This window comes from Mobula hypostoma, chromosome 4 (genome assembly GCF_963921235.1).
Source record: "Mobula hypostoma chromosome 4, sMobHyp1.1, whole genome shotgun sequence".
NCBI lineage: Eukaryota > Metazoa > Chordata > Chondrichthyes > Myliobatiformes > Myliobatidae > Mobula > Mobula hypostoma.
The window spans coordinates 156,797,785-156,812,818 of record NC_086100.1 but is presented as its reverse complement, the minus strand read 5'-3'; the positions used below and the strand labels follow the sequence as shown (position 1 = coordinate 156,812,818).

General features: G+C 41.9%; 1 protein-coding gene across 5 annotated transcripts in view; it reads right to left on the bottom strand.

The window, feature by feature from the left end:
* Positions 1-15,034, bottom strand: part of LOC134345702 (uncharacterized) — a 127,348-nt gene that overhangs the window by 26,733 nt on the left and 85,581 nt on the right. For 3 of the 5 annotated variants that reach the window (XM_063046798.1, XM_063046795.1, XM_063046796.1), the window contains exons 2-5: positions 13,168-13,287; positions 12,222-12,387; positions 9,880-10,117; positions 236-382 (exon numbers count right to left, since the gene is read on the bottom strand). In XM_063046798.1, the coding sequence (XP_062902868.1) occupies positions 236-382; positions 9,880-10,117; positions 12,222-12,387; positions 13,168-13,264 (648 nt within the window). In that variant the 5' untranslated portion in view covers positions 13,265-13,287. Of the gene's footprint in view, positions 1-235; positions 383-9,879; positions 10,118-12,221; positions 12,388-13,167; positions 13,288-14,199; positions 14,312-15,034 lie in introns of those variants that run through there. The other 2 variants (XM_063046797.1, XM_063046799.1) reach the window with 2 other exon arrangements.

The window sequence follows — 15,034 nt, the reverse complement described above, 5'->3', positions numbered from 1 at the left end:
GAATCCACAGACCAGCTAGTTTAACAACAGTGGTCTAATCCTGCTCCTAACATCTCTGTTCAAGTGTATCTAACAGTGCTGTTTTTGGATATGCAAATTATGACATTGGTTATATTGTCTGGGCCCAAGCTAGTAACCATCTTGATGCTGCACTTTGTACATTAGGACAATGATGTGGATGAGCCAGTCTATAATATCCACCCCTTCAGTAATCATTCTTCAAAAGATTACTCACCGCAGAGTTGATAGCCTGAATATTAATTGGGTCCTTCAAGCTGGCTGGAATTTGGGATATATGACAATCAAATTTTGCTGTAGGTTTGATATCAGTCTTATCCATGACCTTACGTGGTGGAATTGTCCTCACTCTTCCTAACAACACCTTTAATAATCAACAAAAATGAAATGAAAATGCATATCAATGATTAGCAAAGTTGGGAACACACCACAGAGTGAATGATAGATATGGAGAGCCAATCGAAAGGCCTGAGCAGTCTGATTGCCCTGCCCTTACACAGCAGTGTCATTATTGGCTCAGTAGTAGCTCATTTGCCTCTGAGTCAGAAAGTTTTAAATAGAGCTCACCTCTAGGGTCTTGAGCACATAAGGCAGGTTGGCACCTGGGTACTGTGCTGATTGTTGTGGAGAAGCTGGTTTACATTGAGTCATAGAACCATAGAGCAATACAGCACAGATACAAGCCCTTCAGTCCAACCTGTCCTTGCTGATCACCGTGCTCTCCAGACAGTCCCAATTTCCTGTTTTTGGCCTATATCCCTCTGAGCCCTGCCCCTGTATGTACCTATCCAAGCGTTTCTTAAATGATTCTAATGCACCTGCCTCAACCACTTCCTCTGGTATCTGATTCCATATACTCACCACCCTCTGTATGAAAAAGTTGCCTTTCAGTTCCCTTTTAAATGTTTTCCCTTTCACCCTAAGCCCCTAGTTTTGGACTCCCTTACCCTGAGGAAAAGGCGGTTACAATCTACCTCTTCCATATCTCTCATTATTTTTAAATGCTTCTACAAAATGTCATTCCTCTTTCTCCATTGATCCAATAGAGTCGTTAAACAAGCAACCATATCCCCCCTCTGGTGAATATAAAATGTCGTATCATTGGCCCATGCCAAAACCATTTAATCTGCCTATTCCCATCGACCTGCACCAAGACCATAGCCCTTCGTTCCCCTACTTCCATGTACCTATCCAAACTTCTCTTAAACGTTGATATCGAGCTCATATGCACTACTCATGCTGGCAGCTGTTTTCACACTCTCTCAACCCTCTGAGTGAAGAAGTCTCCCCTCATGGTCCCCTTAAACCTTTCGCCTTTCACCCTTAACTCATGACCTCTGGTTGTTGTCCCACCCAACCTCATGGAAAAAGACTGCTTGCATTTACCCCATCTAAACCCCTTATAATTTTGTATACCTCTATCGAATGTCCTCTCAATCTTCTACATTCTAAGGAATAAAGTCTTAATCTATTTAATCTTTCCTTAGAATTCAGGTCCTCCAGACCCGGCAACGTTCTTGTAAATTTCCTCATGATACCATTGAAGATAAGCAAGGGATTTCATCAGCCATTGCCATTAAGTTACATTATAATTGACTTGCTTGTTCACAGTGCCACACTTAAAAAGTAATAAAACTAGAAAATGCCAGAAGTAACTTAGCCGATCCAGTGACAGAATTAGAATTAATGTTTCAGATCCATGACTTTCAAAGAAATCCATGAGAGAAGACACAGGTATTATCATTGAAAGAGAAAATAGAATAAAGAGTATGTGAGGGAGAAATAAAATAGCTATGTAAAAGATGAGATGTAGTTAATATTGTGTTCATTCTTGAGGGATAGCACAGAGCACACCAGGATGCTAGCATGCAGAACATTCAACTGAACTTTACTGATAACCCTGCTTGTACATATGTGAACTCCTCCCATGTGGGAGTGGCTAACTGAGTGGCATACGAATAACACTATTAACTACTGTTCTATCTCCCCTTCTTGAAAAAAAAGAAATACGAGGTTAACACACACAAAATACTAGAGGTACTCATTAGGTCAGGCAGTATCTATGGAAAAGAGTAAACAGCTGACATTTTGGGCCAAGACTCTTCTTTAGCACTGAGAGGGAAGGGGGGAGATGCCTGAATTAAAAGGTGGGTGAGGGGAAAGAGGGTGGCTGGATGGTAATAGGTGAAGCCAGGTGGGTGAGAAAGGTCAAGGGCTGGAGAAAAAGGAATTTGATAGGAGAGGCAGTGGACAATAGGAGAAAGAAAGAGGAGGGGAAGTGATAGGCAGGTGAGAAGAAGTAAAAGGTCAGTGTGAGGAATAGAGGAAGGTGGGGTGGGGAAGGAGTGTAATTTTTGTTCACCAGAATGAGGAATCCATAATCATACTATCAGGTTGGATGGAATATAAGGTGTTGCTCCTGCACCCTTGGAATGGCCTCATTTTGCCACAAGAGGGAGGCCATGGATTGACATGTTGGAGCGTGAATGGAAATTAAAATGTATGGCCATTGGGAAGTCCTGCTTGTGGCAGATGGTGCAGAGGTGCTTGACAAAGCAGTCCCCCAATTTATAATGGGTCTCACCAGTGTAGAGGAGGCCACATTGGGAGCACTGGACACAATAGATGACCTCAGCAGATTTGCAGGTGAAGTGTTGCCTCACCTGGAAGGACTGTTTGGGGCCCTGAAAGGAGGCAAGGGAGGAGGTGTAGTACTTAGACTGCTTGCAGGGTTAAGTGCTTGGAGGGAGATTAGTGGGGAGGATCAAACGGACAAGGGAATCGCAAAGGAAACAATCCTTGTGGCAAGCAGAGAAGGGGAGGGAGATATAAATATGTTTAGTGGTAGGGTCCCTTTGGAAATGATGGAAGTTGCGGAGGTTAATATGTTGGATACAGAGGCTGATGGGGTGGTAGGTAAGGACAAGAGGGATCTCTTTTTAAAAAACCACTAAATCTAATGAAGTTCAGTATAGACTACATTAACATTCTGGCAAAGTGAGAGGATTATTCTGCCTCTTTAGTCACTTGCCCTCAGATATTAGGCTACGGAGTATACTCTGTGGTGGGACAGATAAACAATCTGATCTGGTATAGGTTCCTGAAAGTGTTGGAGCGGATGGAGATTCTCGAACAGGAGTGTCCACCTCGGATAAGTGGTCCTTGTTATAGGTATCAGGCCACTCTATTTCTTCCTCTACCTTTTAGGAACTTTGAAGGCGCATGAGTGCACACCTGTTCTGTCTGATTTCACCTTGTGATGTTCTGATTACCAAACGATCATGGTGCATGCTGCCTTTGCATTGTTCCTTTGGTGAATTGGTCTGATACCCAAGCACGCTTCACTACTCCTGAGTGGCTGGCATTTGCTCTGTGTCTGAGATCATGCATTTTCTCACGCTGCGTTGTCTCACAATATCCCACTTTGTCTAAATCTGGTAAGTGATGTTGAAGAAGAGAAGGAAGAATGAGCAGGCTTGTCCTCAGTCTCTGGGCCATTGACAGCTCTTGCAAGAGGTGTGGAGTGATAAGCTCGCAGTGCCCTGTTGGGGTCTTCTGTCCTCAGTAGGAGACTCTTAGCAGTTTGTACTGCTCTTTCCACTTCTCCATTTGCCTGTGGATACTGTGGCTGCTTGACTAGTGTTTGAACTCATAGTCCCTAGCAAAGGCTTTGAATTTTGAGCAGCAATTGTGAACCGTTGTATGACACAAGTGTCTCTGGTATTTCATGGTAAGTGAATACAGCTTTCAGATGCTGTATAACTGCTGCTGAGGATGTTGTGAACAGCTTGGACATCTCAACTTTCCATGAGAAGTAATCCACAGTGAGAAGATATCTGTTTCTTTTCAGCTCAAAAAATGTCTGTGCCTGCAATTTGCCATGGAAAGTCTGGGAATTCTGTGGGACAAAGAGGTTCAGCATGATTTTTATGCAGTTTTCTGCATGCTTTACATAATCTCCCAGCTGTGTGCTCAGACCAGGTCACCACGCGGATTGCCTTGCTCTTAGGCAACATTTTTCAATAGCTTGTTGTCCTTGGTGGATTTGACTGATGATTTTAGCGTGCATAGAAGCAGGAATGATGAGTCTGGGGCCCTTTAGCAAACCCACAAGAATGATGACTGTGTTACTTTGAAGCCAGTAAGGTCTGAGTTTGTGAGCTCCTTTTGGAACAGCTGGCCATCCATGCTCACGGTATTGCATGACCTTGCTGTAGATTTGGGCATTTTTCAACTCAGTGTGAATTTCATCCAGTTTACTCTGTGATGCAGGAAAGCTTTCATGTACCTGAGCTAAGTAGATGTTGCTATTTTCCATGAGGGCAGAGTCAGCTTCTGTCCACTCACTTTTGCATGGCATCCTCAACAGAGATTTGCCGGGGACATGTTCAGTGTCATAACAATATCGTATAAACCTCATTCTGAGTCTTTGTAGATGTGGCGGTAAGTCATCCAAGAGTTTCGAGCCGAAGAGGCTGGCAAGTGGCTTGTGGTTTGTTTCAACTAGGATATTAGTGCCTGTAAAGTGGCAGCAGAAGTGTTCATAACCCTATACGAGAGCCAGTGTCTCCTTTTTGATTTGTGTGTAACGTTGTTCAGTAGGAGTCAGTGCTCTTGATGCATATGCCACCTGTCTCCATACTACTGCAGAATTGCATGAGCACTCCCCCTAGGCCAAAGGAAGAGACCTCTGCTGAGACCTTAGTTGCTTTGTTCAGATCAAAAAATGCCAATGTTGACAGAGAGATAAGCCCTGCTTTAAGTCATGAGAAATACCTCTCCTGTGGTGCCACCCAGGTCCAAACTTTTCTCAGAGAGAGGAGGTTACGGATTGCCTTTGTTTTCTCTGCCAACTCTGGAATGAATTTTCCCAGATGGTTTTCCATGCGCAGGAAACTGCGAATCTCTGAAACATTTGTAGGTTGTTCCATGTTCCGAACTCCTGCCAGTTTGTCTGAATCTGGTTGCACTCTTTTTGAGGACAGTTGGTGGACTAAGAACGTCACCTCCAACTTTGCAAATTTACCTTTCTTTCTGTTCATGGTGATTCCAGCCTGTTTCAGTTATTCCAAAGTAGCTTCCACTCTTTTGTCATGTAGTTCACTTGAGCCTCCGATGAGTATATCATCATCCATGTGGTAGACTACTCCTTCCAGCCCCTCCAAAATATGGTTCATCCTCATCTGAAAGAGTTCAGGGGCTGATGAGGTGCCAAAATGGATTCTCTTGAAGGGATAGCATCAATGTGGTGTGATGAAGTTTGCGAGCTAAACAGATCTGCCAGAACCCTAAGTTTGGTGAAGAACTTTCATCTAGTTTGGTGAAGAACTTTGCTCCGCTCAGCATACCGTATGCATGCTCAACAGAAGGCAGAATAAACTTCTCCCACTCCTGACTGCACCTTGTTTGTACCCTTTTTTTTATAGCTTCTAGCTTTACCTCTGCATACTTTTCGTGCCAGAGTTCTGTTTGTTGCCGACAAACATTCTCACTCTGCCTGACCATAGTAATAGCTTTTTTTGTGTGAGATTTGCCTGCAACTGAAGCCTCTCTGACAACTTGGTGTCTAGTAGCCCCACAACAATCCTGTCTCTAATGAGCTCATCTCTCAGATTTCCATATGCACTGTTGTCTGGCAGGGCTTTATTAGGTAAATAGATGTACGTACTGCAGGCATTTGCTCCATTTTCCTGTTTGTTTGTTTATTTCTTATTTTATTTGTTTGGACTACAGAAGTCTTCTTTTCTCTCCCTGAGACTCTGACTAACTTTTCTGCTGTGTCTACGTCTCTGTCCCCTTCCTCCGGCTAGTGGCCCAGAGATTATACAATGTATCTACTTTTGGGTGAAGCTTGAAGACATTGCCTAGCAACCCTGGCATTTTCTCAGCTCATGCCTCATTGTGCATACAGATAGCAAACTAGCATAGGCATTTTATTTGGTATGTCACTGGATATTTTTCATAGATATATGTGAACAAGAACAGTCTTACTGTAAATTTGTTCTTGTTGAATATCTCACTTGGTCTGTAACACCAATTCATCGACAATAAATCACTTCTGACATCATGTTGTGTTTGTATTGAGGGACGGTGCAGAGCACATCAGGACACTTGCATGCAGGGTATTCAACTGAACTTTATTGATAACCCTGCTTGAACAGGACATGAATTCCTCCTGTGTGGGAGAGGCTGACTGAGTGTCGTGCACTTTGGTAGAAGAAATAAATGTGCAGACTATTTTCTATATGGGGAGAAAATCCAAAAATCTGAGATGCAAGGGGACTTGGGAGTCCTTGTGCAGAACAGCCTAAAGGTTAACTTGCAAGTTGAGTCGGTGGTGAGGAAGACAAATGCAGTGTTAGCATTTATTTCAAGAGGCCTGGACTATCAGAGTAGGGATGTGATGCTGAGGCTTTATGAGGCATTGATGAAGCCTCACCTTGAGTATTGTGAACAGTTTTGGGCTCCATATCTAAGAAAAGATGCACTGGCATGGGAAAGGATTCCAAGGAGGCCAGGGAACGAAAGAGTTATCATATGAGGAACATTTGATGGGTCTGAGCCTGTACTCGCTGGAATTTAAAGTATAAAGGGGATCTCAATGAAACCTTTTGAATGTTGAGGGGTCTAGACAGAATAGATATGGAAAGGATGTTTCCCATGGTGGGGGAGTCGAGGACAAGAGGGCACAGCCTCAGGATAGAGGGGCATCCATTTAAAACGGAGATGTGGAGAAATTTCTTTAGCCAGTGGATGGTTAATTTGTGGAATTTGTTACCACAGGCAGCTCTGGAGACCAGGTTGTTGGGTGTATTTAAAGGCAAAAGTTTGCCATGGCATCAAAGATAATGGAGAGAAGGCTGGGGACTGGGGCTGAGGAGGGGAAAAAGGATCAGCCATGATTGAATGGTGGAGCAGACTCAATGGACCAAATGGCCTAATTCTGTTCCTATGTTTTATGGTGATCAGCTGTTCTTGATTGGATGTTGTGTAATGAACCAGAATTGATTAGAGAGCTTAAGATAAATGAACTCCTAGGAGTCAGTGTTCATAATATAATAGAATTCACCAAGCAATTTGAGAAGGAAAAACTACAATCAAGTATATCAGTATTACATTGGAGTAAAGGGAATTACAGAGGCATGAGAGAGGAGCTGACCAAAATTGATTGGAAGAAAATACTAGCAGGGATGATAGCAGAACAGCAATGGCTGGAATTTCTGAAAGCAATTTGGAAGGTGCAGGATAAATAGAAGAAGTATTCTAAAGACAGGATGACACAACCGTGGCTGACAAGATAAGTCAAAGCCAACATAAAAACCAATGAGAGAGAATATAATAGAGCAAACATTAGTGGGAAGTTAGAGAATTCAGAGACTTTTAAAAACCAACAGAAGGCAACTAAAAAAAGTCATTAAGAAGGAAAAGAAGGAGTACAAAGATAAGCTAGCCATTAATATTAAAGAGGATACAAAAAGGTTCTTCAGATATTTAAAGTGTAAAAGAGAGGTGAGAGTAGGTATTGGACTGCTGGATAATGCTGCTTGAGAGGTGGTAATGGGGGACAAAGAAATTTTAGACAAATTGCAAACACAAGGATATCTGCAGATGCTGGAAATTCAAGCAACACACACAAAATGCTGGTGGAATGCAGCAGGTCAGGCAGCATTTTGTGTGTGTTGCTTAGACAAATTGTATGTGTTTTGCATCAATCTTCACTTAGGAAGACACCAGCAGTATGTTGGAAGTTTAAGAGTGTCGGGGGCAGAAGTGCGTGATGTTTCCATTACTAGCGAGAAGGTGCTTGGGAAACTGAAAGGTCTGAAGGTTGATAAGTCACTTGGATCAGATGGGGTACACCCTGCGGTTCTGAAAGAGTTGGCTGAAGTGATTGTGGAGGCATTAGTAATGATCTTTCAATAATCAATGGAATCTGGCATGGTTCCAGAGCGCTGGAAAATGGCAAATTTCGCTCCACTCTTCAAGGAGGGAGGGAGTCACAAGAAGGAAATTATTGGGCAGTTAGCCTGTCCTCAGTGATTGTAAAGATGTTGGAGTTGATTGTTAAGGATGTAGTTTTGGGGTACTTGGAGACACATGATAAAATAGGCAGTACTCAGCATGGTTTCCTTGAGGGAAATCTGACAAATCTGAAGAAATTCTTTGAAGAAATAACACTTGGATTTTCAGATTTCAGCCCCACATGATGCAGATTAATGAGTTAAGATCCCATGGTATTACAGGAAAGATACTAGTGTGGGTAGAGAATTGGCTGATTGGCAGGAGGAAAAGAATGGCATTAAGGTAACTTTTTCTGGTTAGCTGCTGGTGACTAGCGGTGTTCTACAGAGGTCTATGTTGGGTCCACTCTTCTTTTTACGTTATATATCAATGGTTTGGAAAATGGATTTGATTGCTGTATGGCAAGGTTTGCAGATGATACAAAGATGGGTGAAGGGGTAGGTAGTTTTAAGGAAGCAGGGAGACTACAAGAGGACTTAGACAAAATAGGAGAATGGGCAAAGAAGTTGCAAATGGGATACTGTGTCAGGAAGTGTATAGTCATGCACTTTGGTAGAAGTATTAAAAGTGTAGACTGTCTTCTAAATAGAGAGAAATTTTTAAAATCTGAGATGCAAATGGACTTGGAAGTCTTTGTACAGGGTTCCCTAAAGTTTAATTTGCATGTTGAGTTGGTGGTGAGGAAAGCAAATGTGATGTTAGCATTCATTTTGAGAGAATTTGAATATAAACGAATGTAATGCTGAGGCTTTATAAAAGCACAGGCGAGGCCTCACTTGGAATATTGTGAGAAGTTTTGGGCCCCTTACCTTAGAAAGGATGTGCTGAAAATGGAGAGGATTCAAAGGAGGTTCACGAAAATGTTTCCAGGTTTGAACAGCTTGTCATACGAAGGGTGTTTGACGGCTCTGGGTCTCTACTCACCGGAATTTAGAAGAATGAGGATCTCATCAAAACCTATTGAATGTTGAAAGGCCTCAACAGAGTGGATGTGGAGAGGGTGCTTCCTATGGTGGGAAAGTCTAAGATCAGAGGACACAGTCTCGGAATAGAGGGGCATCCATTTAGAAAGGAGATGAGGAGAAGTTTCTTTAGGCCGAGAGGAGTGAATCTGTGGAATTTGTTGCCACAGGTGGCTGTGGAGGCTGTCATTGGGTAAAGTTAAGGCAGTGGTTGATCATTTCTTGAATAGTCAGGGCATGAAGGGGTATGAAGAAAAGGCAGGAGATTGAGGCTGAGAGGGAAATGGATCAGCCATGATGAAATGACGAAGCAGACTCGATGGGCCAAATAGCCTATTCTGCTCCTATATCTAATGGTCTTATGGGAGGAAGAGAGCTGGAGGCATCTGAGAAGAGGGGACGGTTGGGGTGTTTAAGGAAGATAGGGTAGGAAGAAGATGGAGGCTCCGAGGATGTAAGAGGTGACAGGGGAATCTGAGAGAACACAAGTTGCGGAGCAGTGGTGGGGGAAGGGGAGCCTGGGGTCCCAGTGGCAGAGAGAAAGGTCAGCCTGGAGGTGGATGCAGTTGAGGTTGGAGCTGGAGGCCAGGCAATCCGCAGTCTGTAGGTATCTGTGGTATTTGTAACTGGAGTTGGGTGGTGGTGGAATTCTTGGTCTGGAGCTGTAGGTGTGAGAGAAAAGGGGAGGTTTGGGGTGGTCAGGGAAGGTAGAGTGGGAGGAACATGGAGGCTCTGAGGATGAAAAAGGTGATGGGGGATTTAAAGATTTGGGGTTTATGAGTAGTGGCGGGAGGGGGAGCCCAGGGCCGAATGGCAGTGAGAAAGGTCGTGGCCAAGAGATGAACATAACACTTCTGTCAAAATCAAATGAACATACCTTAAAAAACAGAACAGTTTCTGCAGCCAGGTTGTTTAGCTTATGGTAGTTCAGGAGAACATCAATGTGTCGATGAAGATATACACCATAAGCTGGATTTCCCAGTGCATTTATGTCAGAAGAATTAATGCTCAATCCATCCTGGTACAATTTTAAAGCTGACTTCTGGGATGTCACGAAGAAGAATGTAATTTCTTCCATTTCTTTCCCTCGTCTTCCTTCCTGTCGCATCTCTGATCTGGTGTGAGAAATGGCTACTGTTAAAATCTATTTTGAACAGTAAGATATTGATATTTAGATATTTAGAGACAGCATTAAAGGCTTCAAACACAAAATGGTGAAGAACATCTTCACAACACTCCAAATTCTGTCTCTGTACAGCCAATAGGGATATTGGAGGTAGCATAATGCTATCTCCAGTAGCCTTCCTCATATATTGGCCAGGAAGTGCTTGCAGGCTGGTCAATATCCCATGCAAGTCTAATCTCATCCTAACACTAAAGTATACATTTGCTCTTCGTGGAAATTTTCTGCATAATTGATTTTACATGCTGGTCCACAGTTTAAAACTGCCACTGAACTGCTCACCTGACATTGTATAATAAGACAGGCTTTTGTATCTGGAATACTAGGTGACATTTCTGCAAACTTTTCAATAGGTAATGGCTTGTAGTTGAAACTATTTTGCCCCAGAAATTTCGTCCTGCTGCTCTGTCTGGCTGCTGACATCGTCCCAAATTCTAGAGCAAAGGGGATGGGGAAACTTTGGAACAATTTTAATTTGACTGCTCTTGCAGTTGTATTTCAAATGTTTGTACTGTACATACTGTATATACAAATGTACACATATATCTAAGTGTGCTGAATGATTATTATGGGGCAGGAGCATTTGCCCTCTGCATCCACCTTGGTGCATGGCTCTGTATGCATGATGTTACTCCAATATTTGGGGAAGACACCTGTCATTTGTGGGATTATCATTAATACTCTGTATCCCTGGTTGTTCCCCAGCACATAAAACGTAGGCAACAGGAATTCTGCAGATGCTGGAAATTCAAGCAACACACATAAAAGTTGCTGGTGAACGCAGCAGGCCAGGCAGCATCTCTAGGAAGAGGTGCAGTCGACGTTTCAGGCCTTTGTCCTGACGAAGGGTCTCAGCCTGAAACGTCAACTGCACCTCTTCCTAGAGATGCTGCCTGGCCTGCTGCGTTCACCAGCAACTTTTATGTGCGTTACATAAAACGTAGGAGCAGGATTAAGCTATTTGGCCTATTGAGTCTCTTCTGCCATTCAATCATTTCGGATTTATTTTCCCACTCAATCTCAATCTCCTGTCTTTACCTGATAACCTCTGGCACCCTTACCAATCCAGAACTTCAATATGCCCAATGACTTGGCCTCCACAGCTGTGGAATTCCACAGATTCATCACCCTCAGGCTAAAGAAATTTCACCTCATCTCTGTTCTAAAGTGACGTCCATCTATTTTGAGGCTGTGCCCTCTAGTTCTATCTAGACTCTCCCATTATTGGAAACATCCTCTCCATGTTCACCATGTCTAGGCCTGTTTGATAAGTTTCAATGAGATCTCCCCTCATTCTTCCAAACTCCACTGAGTACAGGCCCCAAACCATCAAATACTTCTCATACATTAACCTCCATCAGGATCATGTATTAACTTTCTTTCAAATTAGATTCCACCATCTGCACCCCTTTGCTGCCCCGACCTACCGCCTCCCACCATTTGTCATTATTTCCACTCTCCCCTCCTCAATTTTCCTATCACCCTCTCTTCACCTGCATCAACCTATTGCTTGCCAAATTTTGCTTCACCCATTCCCCGCAGCTCTTTATACTGACTAGCTCACTTCTATCTCTGAGATATAGAATCTCAACTTCAATTGTTGACTGTCCATTTCCCTCCACCCCATCTGCAGTCTCTTGTGCCTTCTGCACTAATTCTCGATGTATGTGGTTCTAACTGGGTTGAAAAGAGCCAAGTGAGAGAGCCAGACAGATGCAGTACTACTGGGCAGAATATACATCAATGGTTTCCCTCACTTCCACCCACACTGGCCCCAGAGTAACATCTGAAATAAAGACTTGCATTTAAATAGCACCTTCCACATCTTGTTCAGGATATTCCAAAGTACCTTGCAGCCAATGAACTATGCTTAAAGTGTAATACAGGGAATAAAGTAACCATTTTGTGTACAAGGTTAGGGGCTACAAACCCCACTTTGATCTAAACCATATCCTATCAGGCCACTCCAGTCTTGCCCCAGTATCTGAGAAATTTGGGTGTTTGTAGATTTCATAATTAGACCATCATTTTCATACCTCTTCGCTGCAAATCGCTGCTCAATTTTCACATTGTGTATGAGTTTAACATCGCCGAAGTTCCAGAGGAGGTTCAATTGGTAACTGCTGTCAAGTTTTGATCCCTCTAAAGTTGATTGAATGAAACTATATTCACGCCAATCTGTACGACAGATTTCTAAATAGGCTTTGGAAGAAGATGTAATTGAAATTAAAGTTTTGGTAAGATTCACTTGCAGCTGTTGTGTATTTAATTTTTCATAATATTTGAGTAATGTCAATATATTATTGATTACGCATCCTTTGTTTACATAATGCATTACAGGTTATATACAAGTCATACATGAATGGCATACATCATTACATTATCGTGTCATTAGAGTGCACCTCACGAAAGTAAAACTAAGAGTACACATTTTATCCCCAGCTCCTGTATTTTTCTTTCAATTAGTTTTCAAAATATAACAGCAGCAAGGTTTAATTTTACAGTTGCAGCTAAAATTTAGCTAACCACATGCTACTTCAAATATCCAGTAAAGCTACTGTGTGTCCTGACTGAGGAACGGAGTGCAACAAATTGCTCAAACAGATAGAGGTGATCAAAGTTCTGGAGGGTCCAGACAAAGCATCTGTTGGCCAAAGGGTTGAGAAAAGAGCAGATACATATTTAAGAAGATCGGCAATAAGATTCAAAGTTTGGCACGAGGCAAAAACATGTGTCATGATCAGTAATTCATTGCATGAAAGAGTGGTGGAAGCAGATTTAATCTCGAGCTTCTGAAGAATTAGGTAAATACTTGAAGAAGTCAAAACACAGCAGAATGGAAAAAATTGTGGGGATCCAAGGATTGCTTTAACATAAGCTAGGCATGGAGTGAATGTGTAATAAAGTTGTATCATACACATCACAAGATCAATGAAATAAGTAGAAGGTCACACCTTTGCAATTGATCTTTTGGCAAATTACCTGAGTCAGTGGTCCTTTTCCTAGGTATCGTGAATTTTTTCAAACTGTCAGAGTTTGTGTTGATATGCTGGATTTTATTCTTGCTTTTTGATTCCATTCCTCACCGTTTGTGCATCAACACTAAAATAAAAACTCAATGAAGGTAACTGATTGTGAATGGGGATCATGCACCTTTTGTAATCATTCTCCTCAAAACTATAGCAATTGCCTTATATGCATTTTCCTTTTCATTTGCCTTTGGAGGGCAATTGTAGCTTATGCTCCTTCAAATACCCATATACTTTTCCCCCTTGAAGGTAAAATACTGAATCTATGATTTTTTTTTCAACATGCTTCTGTTGCCCTCTCCCAGTACCCCTGCCTTTGGCTTAGGACAGCTTTCTGTGTTGTTGTCAATCACTGCAAATGAGAATGCTTCAGTGGAGACAAATCGTTTATGGCTAATTCTATCCCTTAATTTTGAAACAGGAGACATAACACCTGAAAGATTTTTTTTCTCATGTTAGTAAAGACCCAAAAAAACTTTCCAAGCAAATGACAATTTATTTATTTGTTCATCCAACTCATTCACAGGGGTAACTGAGGAAATGAGATCAACCACAGTTTGATTGATCCACCATTCGAGACTGCAGCCCGACTTTAAGATTAAGATTGACTGCCGTTTTCACAGGCCTGCTGTTGCCTGTAATATCTCTCCCCAGTCAGACCTACCTTTTCCTCTTATCCCTAAACCCCCTGACTTTTGATTGCATCATCCATTTTTTGGTTCAATAAATATTGATATAACAAACCTAGATGGCTGTCGTATCTAATGAAAAAATAAGTTAATGGGTTCTCAATAAGAGTGAAAAGTAACAAATACGTTAAGCTACTTGTTTCTGTGCACGGACTTGACATTTTACATGATGAATCACAAGACAACTTGTCAGCACTGTAACTGTATCACAGATAAACTATAAAATGGAAAGCATGAATGAAAACCCAAAAAACTCAGCTGAAACCTTTGCATTACAGTCAGATTTCTCAGCTCACCTTTATAATTTTTTTCAAGTGAAGGTCACAGCAGCAACTAGAAAATATGAACCTTCTGTAGTGCCTTTAACTTGGATAAAGTTTCCAAAGTGAAGTACAGTTAGTTGTTTCTGACAGTCTTTTTCAAACTTGTCTTCTTTCAAAGATAATTGAGGTAGGTGCATGTGCACTACTAGCAGGTTCCTCTCCAATTCACTCAAGCCTGAAGATGGAAATATTATGACTTCCCAACATTGGTTTAATTCCTAGAACTCCCCTACCAATAACACTGAGGGAATACTTCCTCAGAAAGGACTCCAATGGTTCAAGAAGACAATTTCCCACTACCATCCCAAGGGAAACTAGAGATGGTCATGAATTGCTGGTTCTACTGGCAACTCCCTTATCCAACATACTGTATGTATGAAGAAAATTAACAGAATCATTATTCTCAATATAACTCAGCTGTAATTCATATTGAAATCTTTTGAGTATAATTGTAATTATCTTAGAAATAGTCACACTTTGCCTTCTGATTGTTAGTCAACATTTTAGAGATATATTCTGCCATCTAATTGGGATTCAGAGAGTTAAGTTAATGCAAGAATATACTATTTAGGGCACTGACTTCCACTGGTTAAAATCTACAGTGCATTTCAGAAAGCATCAAGACCCACAATATCCAGAAAGACTACAATGATCGTTTGAAGGTTTTGCTTGGGGGAAAATCAATAGAATCTTTTACTCTGGACAACAGCCCCTTCCCTACAGGCTCCACCAAACATTGATTCAATGCCCATACTGAATCAATGCAAGGAGGATTTCCCATGTTATGCATTTGAGTTCCAAGAAAGCA